The sequence below is a fragment of the Rhinolophus sinicus genome, linkage group LG01 (genome assembly GCF_036562045.2).
Source record: "Rhinolophus sinicus isolate RSC01 linkage group LG01, ASM3656204v1, whole genome shotgun sequence".
In the NCBI taxonomy this organism is placed as follows: Eukaryota; Metazoa; Chordata; class Mammalia; order Chiroptera; family Rhinolophidae; genus Rhinolophus; species Rhinolophus sinicus.
In genome coordinates, this window is record NC_133751.1 from 60,463,090 (window position 1) to 60,476,013 (window position 12,924).

At 44.1% G+C, this 12,924-nt stretch overlaps 1 protein-coding gene across 5 annotated transcripts in view; it reads left to right on the top strand.

The window, feature by feature from the left end:
• Window positions 1-12,924, top strand: part of MYLK (myosin light chain kinase) — a 241,530-nt gene that overhangs the window by 72,376 nt on the left and 156,230 nt on the right. For all 5 annotated transcript variants that reach the window (XM_019738977.2, XM_019738976.2, XM_019738974.2 and 2 more), the window contains one exon: window positions 99-266. In XM_019738977.2, coding sequence (XP_019594536.2) covers window positions 102-266 — 165 coding nt within the window. In that variant the 5' untranslated portion in view covers window positions 99-101. Of the gene's footprint in view, window positions 1-98; window positions 267-12,924 lie in introns of those variants that run through there.

Here is a 12,924-nt window from a genome sequence, read left to right on the forward strand (position 1 = left end):
CACAGGGACCCAACCAGCACACTGGGCCCACTGCCGCCTGCGGGGAAACAGGGCTGTACTTTTTGTGTCACCTGACCTGCCTTCCTTCCTGTTTGCAGACCATGGGGGACGTGAAGCTGGCTGCGTCGACACACGTTTCTAAAACCTCCCTCAGTGTGGATCACTCGAGAGTCGGCTCCATGCCCCTGACTGCGGCCCCTGCTTTCATTTTGCCCCCTCGGAACCTCTGCATCAGAGAAGGAGCCACCGCCAAGTTTGAAGGGAGGGTAAGAAGCTGGCTGGGTGGGAAGCTTGGGGGAGATGGGAGGGGTCCTTGCTCTTCCTCCAGCCTTTTCCGCAGAAGGTTGGATGTGTTGGAGGTCCTGGTTTGTTTTGGACCCACATATGAAGTGAATATATGCCATTTGCCCTATTTCTTTTGTTTATGGTTGGCCCTGGTCTGTGTCAGACAACTTGAGGGTGGGAGGGACACAGGTGTTTTGCTGTTAACATAGGTCATGTCTGGGTATGTGCTGCCTGATTATAAGAGAAGAAATCATGGGCTGGTGGCAGGAAGCGTGCGCCCTCAATAAGGTTTAAATGTGTGCCCTCAAATATGGTACAAATACTGTGTCTCCCTGAAAATAAGACCGGGTCTTCTATTAATTTTTGCTCCAAAAAACGCATTAGAGCTGATTGTCCGGCTAGGTCTTATTTTCGGGGAAACACGGTATGTGCCCTCAAGTATGGACAATTGAGAACTGACTATAATTTTTCTTTCACTTCCTCCCTGGATGGAGTGTTTTAGTTAACTCACCCCCTCGTGTATCTACTGGGAACCTCCAGAGTGGGGTGATTAGATATCGGACCCTTTATCAGTTCTTTTGCTAATGAACATTGCTGGCTTGCCCTTATTGGGTCTCCATTTCTTCTTCTGCAAGTGTGCATGGTAATTCCTTGTCCATCTTGTACTAGAAAGGAGGAGAAGCTAGGAACATTACAGACTAATTGTCAGAATATCTGGTGTTATGCCCAGTTGGGGAGACTTTTAGTAAGCTGCTGGCTCAGGCCACCAGGAAGTCGAATCGTCCACTTGACATGAAGATGCATGTGGAAGTGGGGGTTGCAGGTGCTATTCGTGCTGGGATTAAACATGGGGGATCTACCCCAGAAAATGCTTTAGAAGCTAGAGGGCTTTGATGGGAGCAAAAGACAACTGAGGTGATGAGGAATTCTTAGGTTGCACTATAAATCTACAGTTGGCCCTTGCACGACACGGGTTTGAACTGCACAGGTCCACTTATAGGTGGATTTTTTTCAGTAAGGATACAGTCATCCCTCCTTATCCTTGGGTTTCACTTCTGTGGATTCAGCCAACCACTGATCGCAAAGTGTTTTTGATCTGCGGTTGGGAATCTACGGATAGGGAGAGCTGAATTAAATGGTACGAGTATGTGAATTTTCAACTGTTTGGGGGTTGGTGCCCCTAACCCCCGCGTTGTTCAAGGGTCAACTATACGATTCCAGAGCAGGCCCCGGAAAGCTTGTAGAAGGAAGAGGTTGAGCGCATCCCTCTGCCTGGATGACGCTGGGCGTTGCCCAGGTTTGGCTGGGGGGCCATCTGGAGAGGGTGCAGGGGGTGCTGCTTTGCACATGGCCCGAAGCTGCACTGCACTGCCCGGTGTGCTCTGCACGGGCCTGTCTAGCTGACTGTTACTGGTGGAGGTGACACAACAGCCCTTGTCATGTCTTTTACTTGGAGAAGATTGTGGAGAATGTTCGTGCTGCTGCTGAGGGATCCGTTTCTTCCCTCTGGGCACTGCCGGGATGAGGGTTGTTTTCGGTTACCCTGACCGTGATCCCCCCACACCCCGATACCCCCACAACTGGCAGGAAAGAAGCAACAAGAAGAATCCCTGGAGGGTTAGAAGTGGCTTAGACAGCCATAAAAAGGAATGAAATGCTGGTACATCCTACGACATGGATGAACATGGAAAGCATCACGCTAAGTGAAAGATGCCAGACACAAAAGGTCACATGTTACATGATTCCATGGATATGAAAGGTCCAGACCAGACAAACGTACAGACATAGAAGGTAGATTACTGGTTGCCGGGGGGCTAGGGAGGGGCAGTGAAGAGTGACTGCTCATCGGTACAGGGTTTCTTTTGGGGATGATGATGGTTGCACAACTTTGTGAATGCATTATGAAACACTGAATTTGCACTTAAAGATAAAGAAATTTAAAATAAACTTTAAAAAATGGCTTAACAAAACTGATCTCATCTCCATAACGGCCGTCCTGCCCTCTGCCTCTGAGAGATGAACTTCGTCCTTAAATTCAGACAGACGTGAGAAGGAAGAGATGGCTTTACTTCCTTGCAGCCTGATGCTGGCCTCGCTTTCTCTGCTGACTTTGGAGGTCACCAAGGAGCTGATTGGTGGTCATTTGAGGTCATTTGATTTGGGACTTTGAAGAATGAGCACTGGCCCCGGAGTCAGCTCCCCGGAGTCCTTGGTTGCTCATTCTCTCGTTGGCAGGTCATACCTTCTAAAGACCTAGGTCTCCTTATCTGAGAAGAAACAACTAGTTGTAGCTGTATTTCTGGTCTGCAGGGTTGTGAAAAGGAAATGAGTTGAAGAAGAAAATGGTAAAGCACTTCAGAACGTTAAACAGTGTAGTGATACAGTATTTTATTAATGAGATGAAATTCACAGAACATAAGAAGAACCATCTTAAACAACTCATGCTGGATGCATTCACAGTGTTGACGGCAGTATTCTTAAAATACAGCATTCTCTGTGAAAATTTTATTTTGTTTATACTGACGAAGTAGTTGATGTGTATGTTGCATGTGGGCTGTAAACGAACATGCACCTAAAAAGTCAGCCTTCAGAGCTACCTTCCCACTGATCACCTGCCTGGAACGAACCCAGAACAACACCTTGACAGCATGCTGGCGGAGAGTGGACACAGAAGGAAGACTATTCCACAGAGATGTCGGAGGGAATGTCTGCTTCCATCTGCAAAACTGCGGAGGGAAACGCAGAGGGAGAGGCTGTCACAGAAAGTGCTCTGTAAACTAGCGTGCCACAAGTGGGTATTGTCACAGTAGCAGAGGACACAAAGGGACGTTTCGCATTGGGGCAAGGCCACCTCAAATGATTCCAGGATGAGGAAACTGATTGTTTTTCTACCAGAGATGAGGTTGATTGGGAGTCTTCCTGACCTGGTGCCCTCAGGGAAGGGGAAGGGAAGGTAGTGTTAACCGGAAGTATATGGCCTACAACCGGGAGTTGCTAGTTATAAAACACTGAGCTCCGTAGGGGTCACCCACTGAGCATGGTCAGTGCTTCTCTGCCTCCAATGCATGTTAACCTTCATTGCTGTGGCCATTTAAATCTGCCTGCACTGACCCCTCCCTACATCTCCTGGGACACATCCTGTTCTAGATGCTCAATCTGCAGCAAACCAGTCCCAGGTCAGTCTCCAGTGGCCTCAGGACCTCAGCTCTTCAGTAACGGGGCTCTTGTAGAATCTCTTACAAGTGAATGACTTTTAAAAATGAAGTCTTCAAGCTACTTCTTAGGCCCAGGCTGGTGCCCACTGCAGCCAGCGAGAATCCTCTTACTGGTGGTAGCCCCCAGGAGCTCTGTCTGCTTTCCTCTCCTCCGACCCACCCCTATCTTTAAAGTTGCCACCAACAGCTTGAGCCCTGAAGCCTGGTGTAGAGGGTACCAGGATGTCCCAGCTTCTTCTTCTGAATCCTCCCATCACTATGGAAACACAGCAGACACAGATGTGAGAAAGTTATAAAGGTCTGTTTCCTTCTGCTCCCTGAGCTGGTAATTAGAAGTCGGTTCAAACTTGTGCTTTCTGTTTTTATTCCTGAAAGAGGCAAACGCTGTTGCCCGCCCTGCCCATTTCCTTTTTATGCTTATTGTTAGGTCAAGAACTTAATGAACCCCTTCCTCCAGGAAAGCCTCTCTTTCTAGCAAGAAGACTTGGGGGGCATTCAGGTAGGGCCACAGGTGCCCCTTGTGGCTCATGTCTTTTTCTGAGAAGCCCCAAACTATGAGATGATCAGCTCTGTGGGTCTCAGTCCGTCACGTCCACTAGGGTTTTCCCCGTTTGTTGAGGTACTTGGGACGGCCACCCATCACCCACTACCGGTCCCCTTTCCCCTTGCCCGTTTCCACTCTACAGGCCACTGTAGAGGCTTCCTTTGCAGCTAACGGTGACCCAGTGACACATTCTGCTGAAATCTGCTAGGGAGTTTCTGGGAAAGTGCTTGTTTTTCTGATTTAAAAAAAAGAAAACATCATCACTGTTACTGTCATATTCTACCTCTGCTTCCTGCCCTGAATGCAGAGGTGATGCTTGGTGCTTGGTCAACTGTAGTAAAATCATGAGGCGACAAGCCAGAACACTACGGATTGGGTGGGGTGCGGTGGGGGTGGTGGTGGGGTGTTCAGCGGTGAAGAGAACCTGAAAACTAACAGCCATGAGACAAAAATCCTAAGGCTTAAAAACTTTCCCAGATAGGATCTTTGGCTGTGGTTATTCACACAGGAAGTTTTACAAAAAGTATTCCTAACTGATAAACACCTAGTAAGATACATGTGGAGATACTGGGTCTTTAAATGATGAGGATAAATAGGGGAGAAGACATAGGACAGAGAAGAACTAAAAATCTCAGACCCTTATCAAATCTGCCAACAGTGAGGGGAGTACCTTATTCTGAGTGGAATGTGGCCCTGCACTTAAAGCATTCTAGAAGAATTCAGGCCTTCTTGGCTGTGGCCATCTGGCTTGAACCAACAGGGTCTAGGGTTTCTGAGAGGAAGTCAACCACACTGGGTCAAGTCGTAAGTTAATGTCACGATAGAACAACTACTGTTTGATCAGGGTCTACTTATTAGGCCGAAACTATCTTCTTCTTTTGGCTCTGCCAGCCTAAAGCTTGAGATTATACTTTCAGGAACTCATAAAACTTTGGCTCTATATCTCATCAGTACCACCTTTAAACCCAGGAAACCTGAGCCCGTGTTCTAGAAACGCTTCTTCCTTTGTCTGGCAAAGGATTTTCTCACCTCAGAGCAGGGGACCTGTCTACCCAAGGGATGTGCCCACTGGAGCCCAGCGTTTTAGATACCCAGCACCCCAGAATTCTTTACCAAATGGCCCTGAGTCCATGTTCAGTGCCTGTGTGGGCCTCTCTCGATGAGAAGGTGTTGCTAGGCCTGAGGGGGTGGTCAGGGGGCACCTGTTTGCTTGGGGGGATGAGCAGGTAGCTGAGACTCGGGTGTGGGGCTCTGTTGCCCACCCATGTGTGTAGGACAATCTCCGCAATGCAGGATGCAGCTCGGATGGGACGCGTGGTACATCACACTGTGTTACCGCTTGGTGAGCACTACTGGCCCAGGAAGCTGGGGCTTCCATGTATAGCTAGCCAGCACCCCACAAGTGCCAGGGGCTGCCCGAAACTCCTCTAGCTGTTCTGTTGTCTATGTGGGCTGCCAAAGTATTGATGGACTGTTTCCCCCTCCATAGTCAAATACGAAAGGAGTAAGATGGTAGGAAAAATACTGAAATTACTGGAGATTTCTTCCCCTCTGCTCTGGAATTCATTCTTATCAGAAAAAGCAAACATGGTGATAGGTCCTGGCTGTGCTGTGAATCAAATGAGCTGATACTTTAGTGCCTCTTGAAAAGTACAGCTCAAAGGAGGTTTCAGTCCAGGCCGGACTTCTCAGTGTTTACTCACGTGGGCCTCTCATCAAGGGCTAGTCTGGCCTCATCAAGGCATGTTTATGTTTAAGTCGTGGAGGAGAGAGGGAAGGAACACGGGAAAATGTGACCCAGGCAAGCTGGAATCATTTCTCAGTTTCTCCTTTAGCCAATAGTAGTATCCCTCCCCCAATAACTTCTCCCCAGTTCACGTCTAACTCAGAAGCACTCAATCACTTTGAAAAATTGGAAGGAAGTAGCGGGTCTGCCTTCTGTCCTCAGGAGTCCCAATTGTGTGGTTCTGGAGGAAAGCATGTGCACATCAAGTAGCAGGATATGACAGTGTATCATTGGATGCTTGGAATAGTTCAATAAATACTTGTCGTAGTGTAGGAATTTAGAGGAGATGGAGACGGGGCTTGGAGTGACCTGAAAACTGGGTTCCTGCTGCTTGACTGCTGCCCTTCCAGGTGGCCCTCCCTACTGCAACATTAGTCATCATCCAAAAACGCCCATCTGCCGGTGTCACCCCGTGTCATTCCCTGGAACCTCGGATGAAGCGCTTTAGCCTAAGAGACCTTTACGCCCAGCTCCTAGGTCCCCAGCATTGTACGCAGAGTTCTGGCCCTGCTCCCCCAGGCCACACATACGTAATACAGACACTTGGTTCTTCCATCACCTTTGTGGAGGAAAGGTAAACAAGAAAAGTATTTTATCTGCCCTATCAGTTTGGTGTTAGGAATGGGGACAGAGTGTCATAGGAAGGGAACTGGCATTTGTTGCTGCCCTGTTGGGGCCAGGCATGTAACCTTAGTCATTTCATCCTTCTGGTAAGGTAGCTTTATCCTTTTATAGAAGAAACAAACGGGTGCTCAAAGTAATTACAAACTAGCCAAGGTTACATCAGTAAGTGATAGAGGCAGGACCTTTGGATCCAAGTCTTGTGTTCCTCATACTCTGTGATGCCGTCCCTTTCACGTGTCTCATCTGCTTACCTGAACTCATGACTGTTTCTTATTTATCACAATGCCTGCCACATGATAGGTGCTCAATAAATGTTTGGTTCCCCCAAGAGCCAAGGTGGTAGGGCCTAAGGCTCCAGCCCTCTTGCCAGTCAAGTTCATCAGGTTTGGTCCCATGCTTCCCATGGGGCTTGCCTCCCCTTACCCCACCCCACCCCCTGCCCTCACTGTTACACACCCACAGGCCTGCATCCCTGCTCCCCTCATTTCCTCTGGCTGTGCCTTAATCTGGAATGCCCTTCCGTCTCTCCATCCTACCCAGCCTCAAGTTCCGATTTAAATTCTATCTCCTTCAGGCTACTTTCCTTAAGTATGTTTTCTTTTTTAAAGCATTTTATTAGAGGACAGTAGAGCCATGATAATAGGATGTGGAATATTTCCAATAATCACATAAGATCATTCATGAGTAATAACCACAGGAAAGGGTTGACTGCTTTGGCCTTTTTAAAACGTACTATTCATTAATCATCTCTGTGCCTATAACTTTGTTATAAAGAAAAAATGATTTAAATGTTAGACTATTTTTAAAACAAAAATTCAAATAATGTAAAACAGTTCCTTACCTTAACACTTACTTCTACTCTTCAGAGGCAGCCACTGTCAACAATTTGGGTATCCTTCCAGGAATGTTCTGTGCAAATGTAAGCGTATATCTAGCTACATATAATCTATTTTACACACACACACACACACACACACACACACGAGGTCACACAATGAAGTTCATGAACTCATCCTAGAAAAAGTGCTACAGACCTCACTGCTGAATATCACTACAGTCACCTTCGAAGCACTCCCCTTGGGAAGCTATGCACCGATGCCAGAGCCTAGTCTACCCTTCAAAGCAATTTTGGAACTCTTTTTACGGAATGGCCACCAGAGTTGTCGTATTTCCCTTGATGTCCTGAATGTCATCAAAATGCCTTCCTTTCAATATTTCCTTTATCTTTGGGTAAAGAAAGAAGTCATTGGGGGCCAGATCAGGTGAGTAGGGAGGGTGTTCCAATACAGTTATTTGTTTCTTAGCTAAAAACTCCCTCACAGGGAGTGCCGTGTGAGCTGGTGCATTGTTGTGATGCAAGAGCCATGAATTATTGGCGAGAAGTTCAGGTCGTCGAACTTTATCACGCAGCCTTTTCAGCACTTCCAAATAGTAAACTTGGTTAACTGTTTGTCCAGTTGGTACAAATTCATAATGAATAACCCCTCTGATATCAAAAAAGGTTAGCAACATTGGTGCAACAAGTTCGTAAACTTAATTGTCAGGCCTCGTATATCTATCTACATATAATCTATTTTACACACACAAACACACACACACACACACACACACACACAAAGTGGGCCCACATACATATACTGATCTGCAACTTGCTCTTTTCACTTAACTTTTTGCATTTTTTCACATTAGTGCATAGATCTACCTCATATTAATAGATCTAATCCTGAGCTTTCTAACCTTCAATTGCTCCCTCCTCTGAATTCCTATAATACTTACATATATGACACATGTTTACATTTTACCAGTTTACAATTTTATCGGTTATTGTTTATCGTCTTTTGTTTCCTCAACGAGAATGAGTTGTTCAAGGTCTAGAGCTGCAGAATCCAGTCAGACGGCCACTGGCCACCTGTGGCTACTTAAATTTAGGTGTAGGTTCATTAAAATTGAAAATTCAGTTCCTCAACCACACTAGCCATATTTTAAGTGCTCAAAGGCCACATGTGGCTAATAGCTACTACGTTGAGCCGCACAGATTATTGAACATTTCTATCGTCACAGAAAGTGCTATTGGACAGGGCTGATCAAGGCCACTCATATTTAATTCAGTTCCCGTATAACAGAGCCACATCTAGAAGATAAATTAAAAATAGTTGTTCCATTCACAATAGAAATAAGACATTAAATTCTTGAGAGTTTACTAAGGGCATAAGATTCATCAAAGACAAATGTAATCTCTTGAAGAAGGAATCTTTGTCTTCCAGTTTTGTTGAAAAATGGTTATCTTGGTATCCAGCAAGCTTGAGTGTGCTCCCAAATTTTCCATAGCTGTCTGTTCCCAGAAATTGTCACGGCAAGGCTGCTGGTGTTAGGCTGCCTGTGTGTGACAGAGTTCCCAAAGTATTCAAAGGAAAAGCAGCAGAATGGGAAATGACAGGACAAGTGTTGTTGAAACTACAATTGTCAGCAGCTGGTGGCCACTTCTGGTTCAAAATGCCAAACTGAACAGATTTATTAACTCCTCCTTCCTCCAAATATGCCATTGAAGTGAACATAAAGGGTTAAAAAGAGAATAAATTCAGAGCGGCACTGAGAACAGGAGAAAAGACATTAGTGGGTGAGAGATTTTCTTGAGACCACACTAAAGGATATACATTGGCGCTGCCCACCCATAACATATAAGGGGTGAGGCTTCAGCAGAAGTGAGAACCATATATTGGAGATGAAAAGATTTGGACACCAGTAGTGAGCTCTCTGGGGCAGAAATCAGGATGATTAAAAGATGTTTACTTAATATCTGTATGGAGAAAACGGAAGTGTCTAGTGTGGAATTAATCAGTATCTCAAAGTGTTTTTATTTTGCCACCAGCTGAAATGTGTTGGATATGCTGTCTGTCCAGTTAGTTGCTACATGCTCAGACACTCTAAGAGAAGCCTGCCCATAGGTCTGTTCCACTCAGGTCCACGGAGCCTGCCGTCAGGCCCCTCATTCAGACACAAAGGACTGCACCCAAGGGTTGGAAAACCCACACTAGCTACCTACATTTGGAAACTAGTTCTTCAGTCATGGATTGTGAACCGTTAATCCACGGCCGCAAGAGATTTGAAGAAAATATTTATACAGTATAATATTGCTATCAAGAAAATTGTCATTCTGTTTTTTAAATCAACATAGGCAAAGCTCGAAACCCTTAGTTATAGTTACAGAACAGAAAGTAAACTCCGTAAGCTTTGGCAAGCCAAAAGTAAAGGGATGGTGAATGGTAAGGGGGAGCTGGGGAAAGAAAGGAAGAGAAAACCATAAGGACACTACTGTCCTCATCTTACGGAGTGGAAAGTCAGGAGATGCCATCTAAAGCAGATGGAGCTAATAACAGAGGTTAGAGTACATGACTTGAAACCATAATGACAGACGTCAAAAACGGTCAGCTCATTGGCCATGGTTGGCACACAGACCTTTTGCGTTTGGTCAGTGGTGTTCTCAAAAATTTGAGCTAAGATTTACAAATGAAAAGCTTACACATACAAGTCATTTCTGAGTGGCTTTTCTCAAAAAACAAGATCTGGCAACATTTCCACGTGGCAACAGTTGGTCATTGGGTGCTACCCTCTGCCTCGAAGCATGTCTCTGCCAGATTGCTCTAGTCCCCTCATTCCTACTCATCGCCCCACACATGGGCAAGCGTCTGCTGCCAGTTGTGACTGCTTTTTCCCTAGCCATGTCCATATTCATAGTGGGAGAGCAAAAGATGGACAGGAAAGACCCGTGACATTTCTTATCCCGCACACTCTATACTTGTGTATCCAGCCCAGAGGCTGGAGGCAGTTGAGTTGGTGATCTTTCCATCAAGGTCCAGTAGAAGATTTTTAAAAACCAAAACACAGAAAACCAGGACTGGTGACAGGGAGGCAATGTAAGTCAGCAAAATTCCTTGTCATTCATCGTGGGAATCCACTAAGTGCTGTCTAAATTCTTAAATCAGGAAGTAGACACGGTATATTATGTAGAATTACAGATTTTAGTGATAAGAAGAATAAACAATGATTTCAATGGTTATATCTGGACAGGGATACTATTACAAGGAGGGGAAAGAGTAAGAAGGAAAGAAACCTTTTACCATTTTATTATGTTGCTGGAATTATTTTTAACAGTACATAGGAATTATTTCTGTAATTTCTAAAAAGCACAATCAAATTGCGTGTAAAAAGGCTTGGCATAGCTGAGTTTAATGTGCAGATTGTATTTGGTAAATGGTCAAAGGTGAATACACAGTTCACATAAAAGAAACGTACACAAAGTCTGGGCATGGAAGAATATAGAACACTGCATCAAAATACATCACACAACACTGAGCAATGAAACATGGAAATTAAAATACCTTAAAAGTACCTGAAAAACTAGCAAAATAAAAGATGCCAAGTGCTTGCTGTTGGGCTGTGAGGAAACAAGTGAAGTTTTCCTTTGCTGGGAGCTCTGATTGTTGGTTCAGCCTTTCTGAGGCTCAGACTGGCAGAAGTTGCAGGGACAATAAAACCCTTGACATGCTTCGCCAAGAATTCTGCCTTTGACACTATAACTTAACTCTTAAAGGAGAAGAACAAAAGTAGTTGGTACAAAGATAGTCAAAGCAGTATGTAAAGTAACAAAAGAGGGACTGGTCTGTGCTCAAAAGGACATAATTAAACCAACACACCAATATGGCAGATGTTACATAATCACATACTTGTCGTTTGAGGAGCTACGTCCATAAATGGAAGTGTGTGTGTGAGTAATATGAAGTGGAAAGAGAAGCAGAGCAAGAATGCTCTGCACGGTCTGATGGCCACCACATGAAAGCATTGATGAGTTCACTACCCAAAATTAGAAAAGGATTTGGAACCCTGTAAATAGAATTTTGTTGCTGTTGTAAATTCTTTTAAGTATTTGTATTTATTAAATTTCACAGTGATAGTTTACTCATCAGGGAAGAACAGGCTGGTACTATCTGGATACACCTGTCTCTCTGCTACTAAGTCCTTTAGGCTCCTTTTATGTTAACGTGTCCAGTTATCTTGACTGTCTGCCTTGTAATGGAAACAAAGTCATGTGGCAAAATGAGCAATGAGAGGTGGGAACACCAGATTAGGTTTTTCTTTTTCTAACGGTAGCCGGAGGGACAAGGTATGAAGGGCCAGGTTTGGCATTCATCAATGGGCATCTACGTGGGAGATGTCGTTAAGGTCTGGCTTGTGCTTTTTTCACATAGATACAATTTTTGCAGAACCCAAGATGTTCACGTTCCTTGTAATATGCAACTTCCTTCCAATTTTAAATTAAGTTAATAATTAGATGCTACTTTCTTAAAAGTTGGCCAACAAGAGTTGAGTTTCCTCTGTGCTCTGAATGATGGGACAACAAGTGCTCTGAATGATGGGACAAAATAAAATGTGATTCCCATCATCAGCAATCTTGCAACTAATTGATTGTCAGTTTTGGTAACAGAAAATTAAACTTTCCTCCTCTCTGAAGCCTTTTCCAGCTCTTACAGTCCACTGTATTCTTTTCCATTGCCACATTCTAGGAGGATTCTTTCTGTCCTGCACTGTACAATTTAGAATTTAACTAGATGATTAATATAACGTGGAAAGAATACTGGACTGGGGTTCTAGTTCTTAGGAAATTGCCTTAAAACTTTGGACAAACCACGAAACCTCCCTGAGTCTCACATTCCTTATTATAAAACCATGATTTTGATGACCCATAAGGCCCTTTGAGACCTGAAATGCTATTCAGTTTGTAAATTTTCTAAATTTTTATCTCCTGCATCATTACAGTAATATTCTGCTTTTATTTAACGTAAATTTCAAGTGTTTGAATTTGATTCATTGAACTAATGTTTACTGAGCACTTTACCACGAGCCAGGTACTGTTCATTGTGTAGAACTGGACATGTTGAGAGGGCTGGGCCATCCTTTGTGAGGACTTTGGTGTTTGGGATCTATAAGTCAGGTTGGGAGTGGGACCAAATCTCGACAGTCATGTCCATCTTTAACATTTTATTTTATTCAGTTCCAACATCTTGGTGTTGGAGTTTTCTTTGTATTACGTTCCTATCATGTCTTTTTAAATTTTGTAATGCGGTACAATTGACATACAACGTTATCTTATTTTCAACATAAGGTGTACAACATAATGTTTTGATGTATATTTGATACACACACACACACACATACACACACGTTGCCAAAAATATGTATATACGTTTTAAGAAAGGAAAAAACTATTAAAATTGTAATAAAATGAACGAACACTAACATTCGATTAACGCCATCTTTTGAGAGAACATCATGCTACACATTCTACTGTAATTCAATGCAACTTCAAAAAGTAATACATAGATAACATCTCTTAAAATGTGTACATTGTTTTGGCAAGGTCTGACAATTAAGTTTGCGAACTTGTTGCAACGATGTTGCTAACCTGTTTTGAT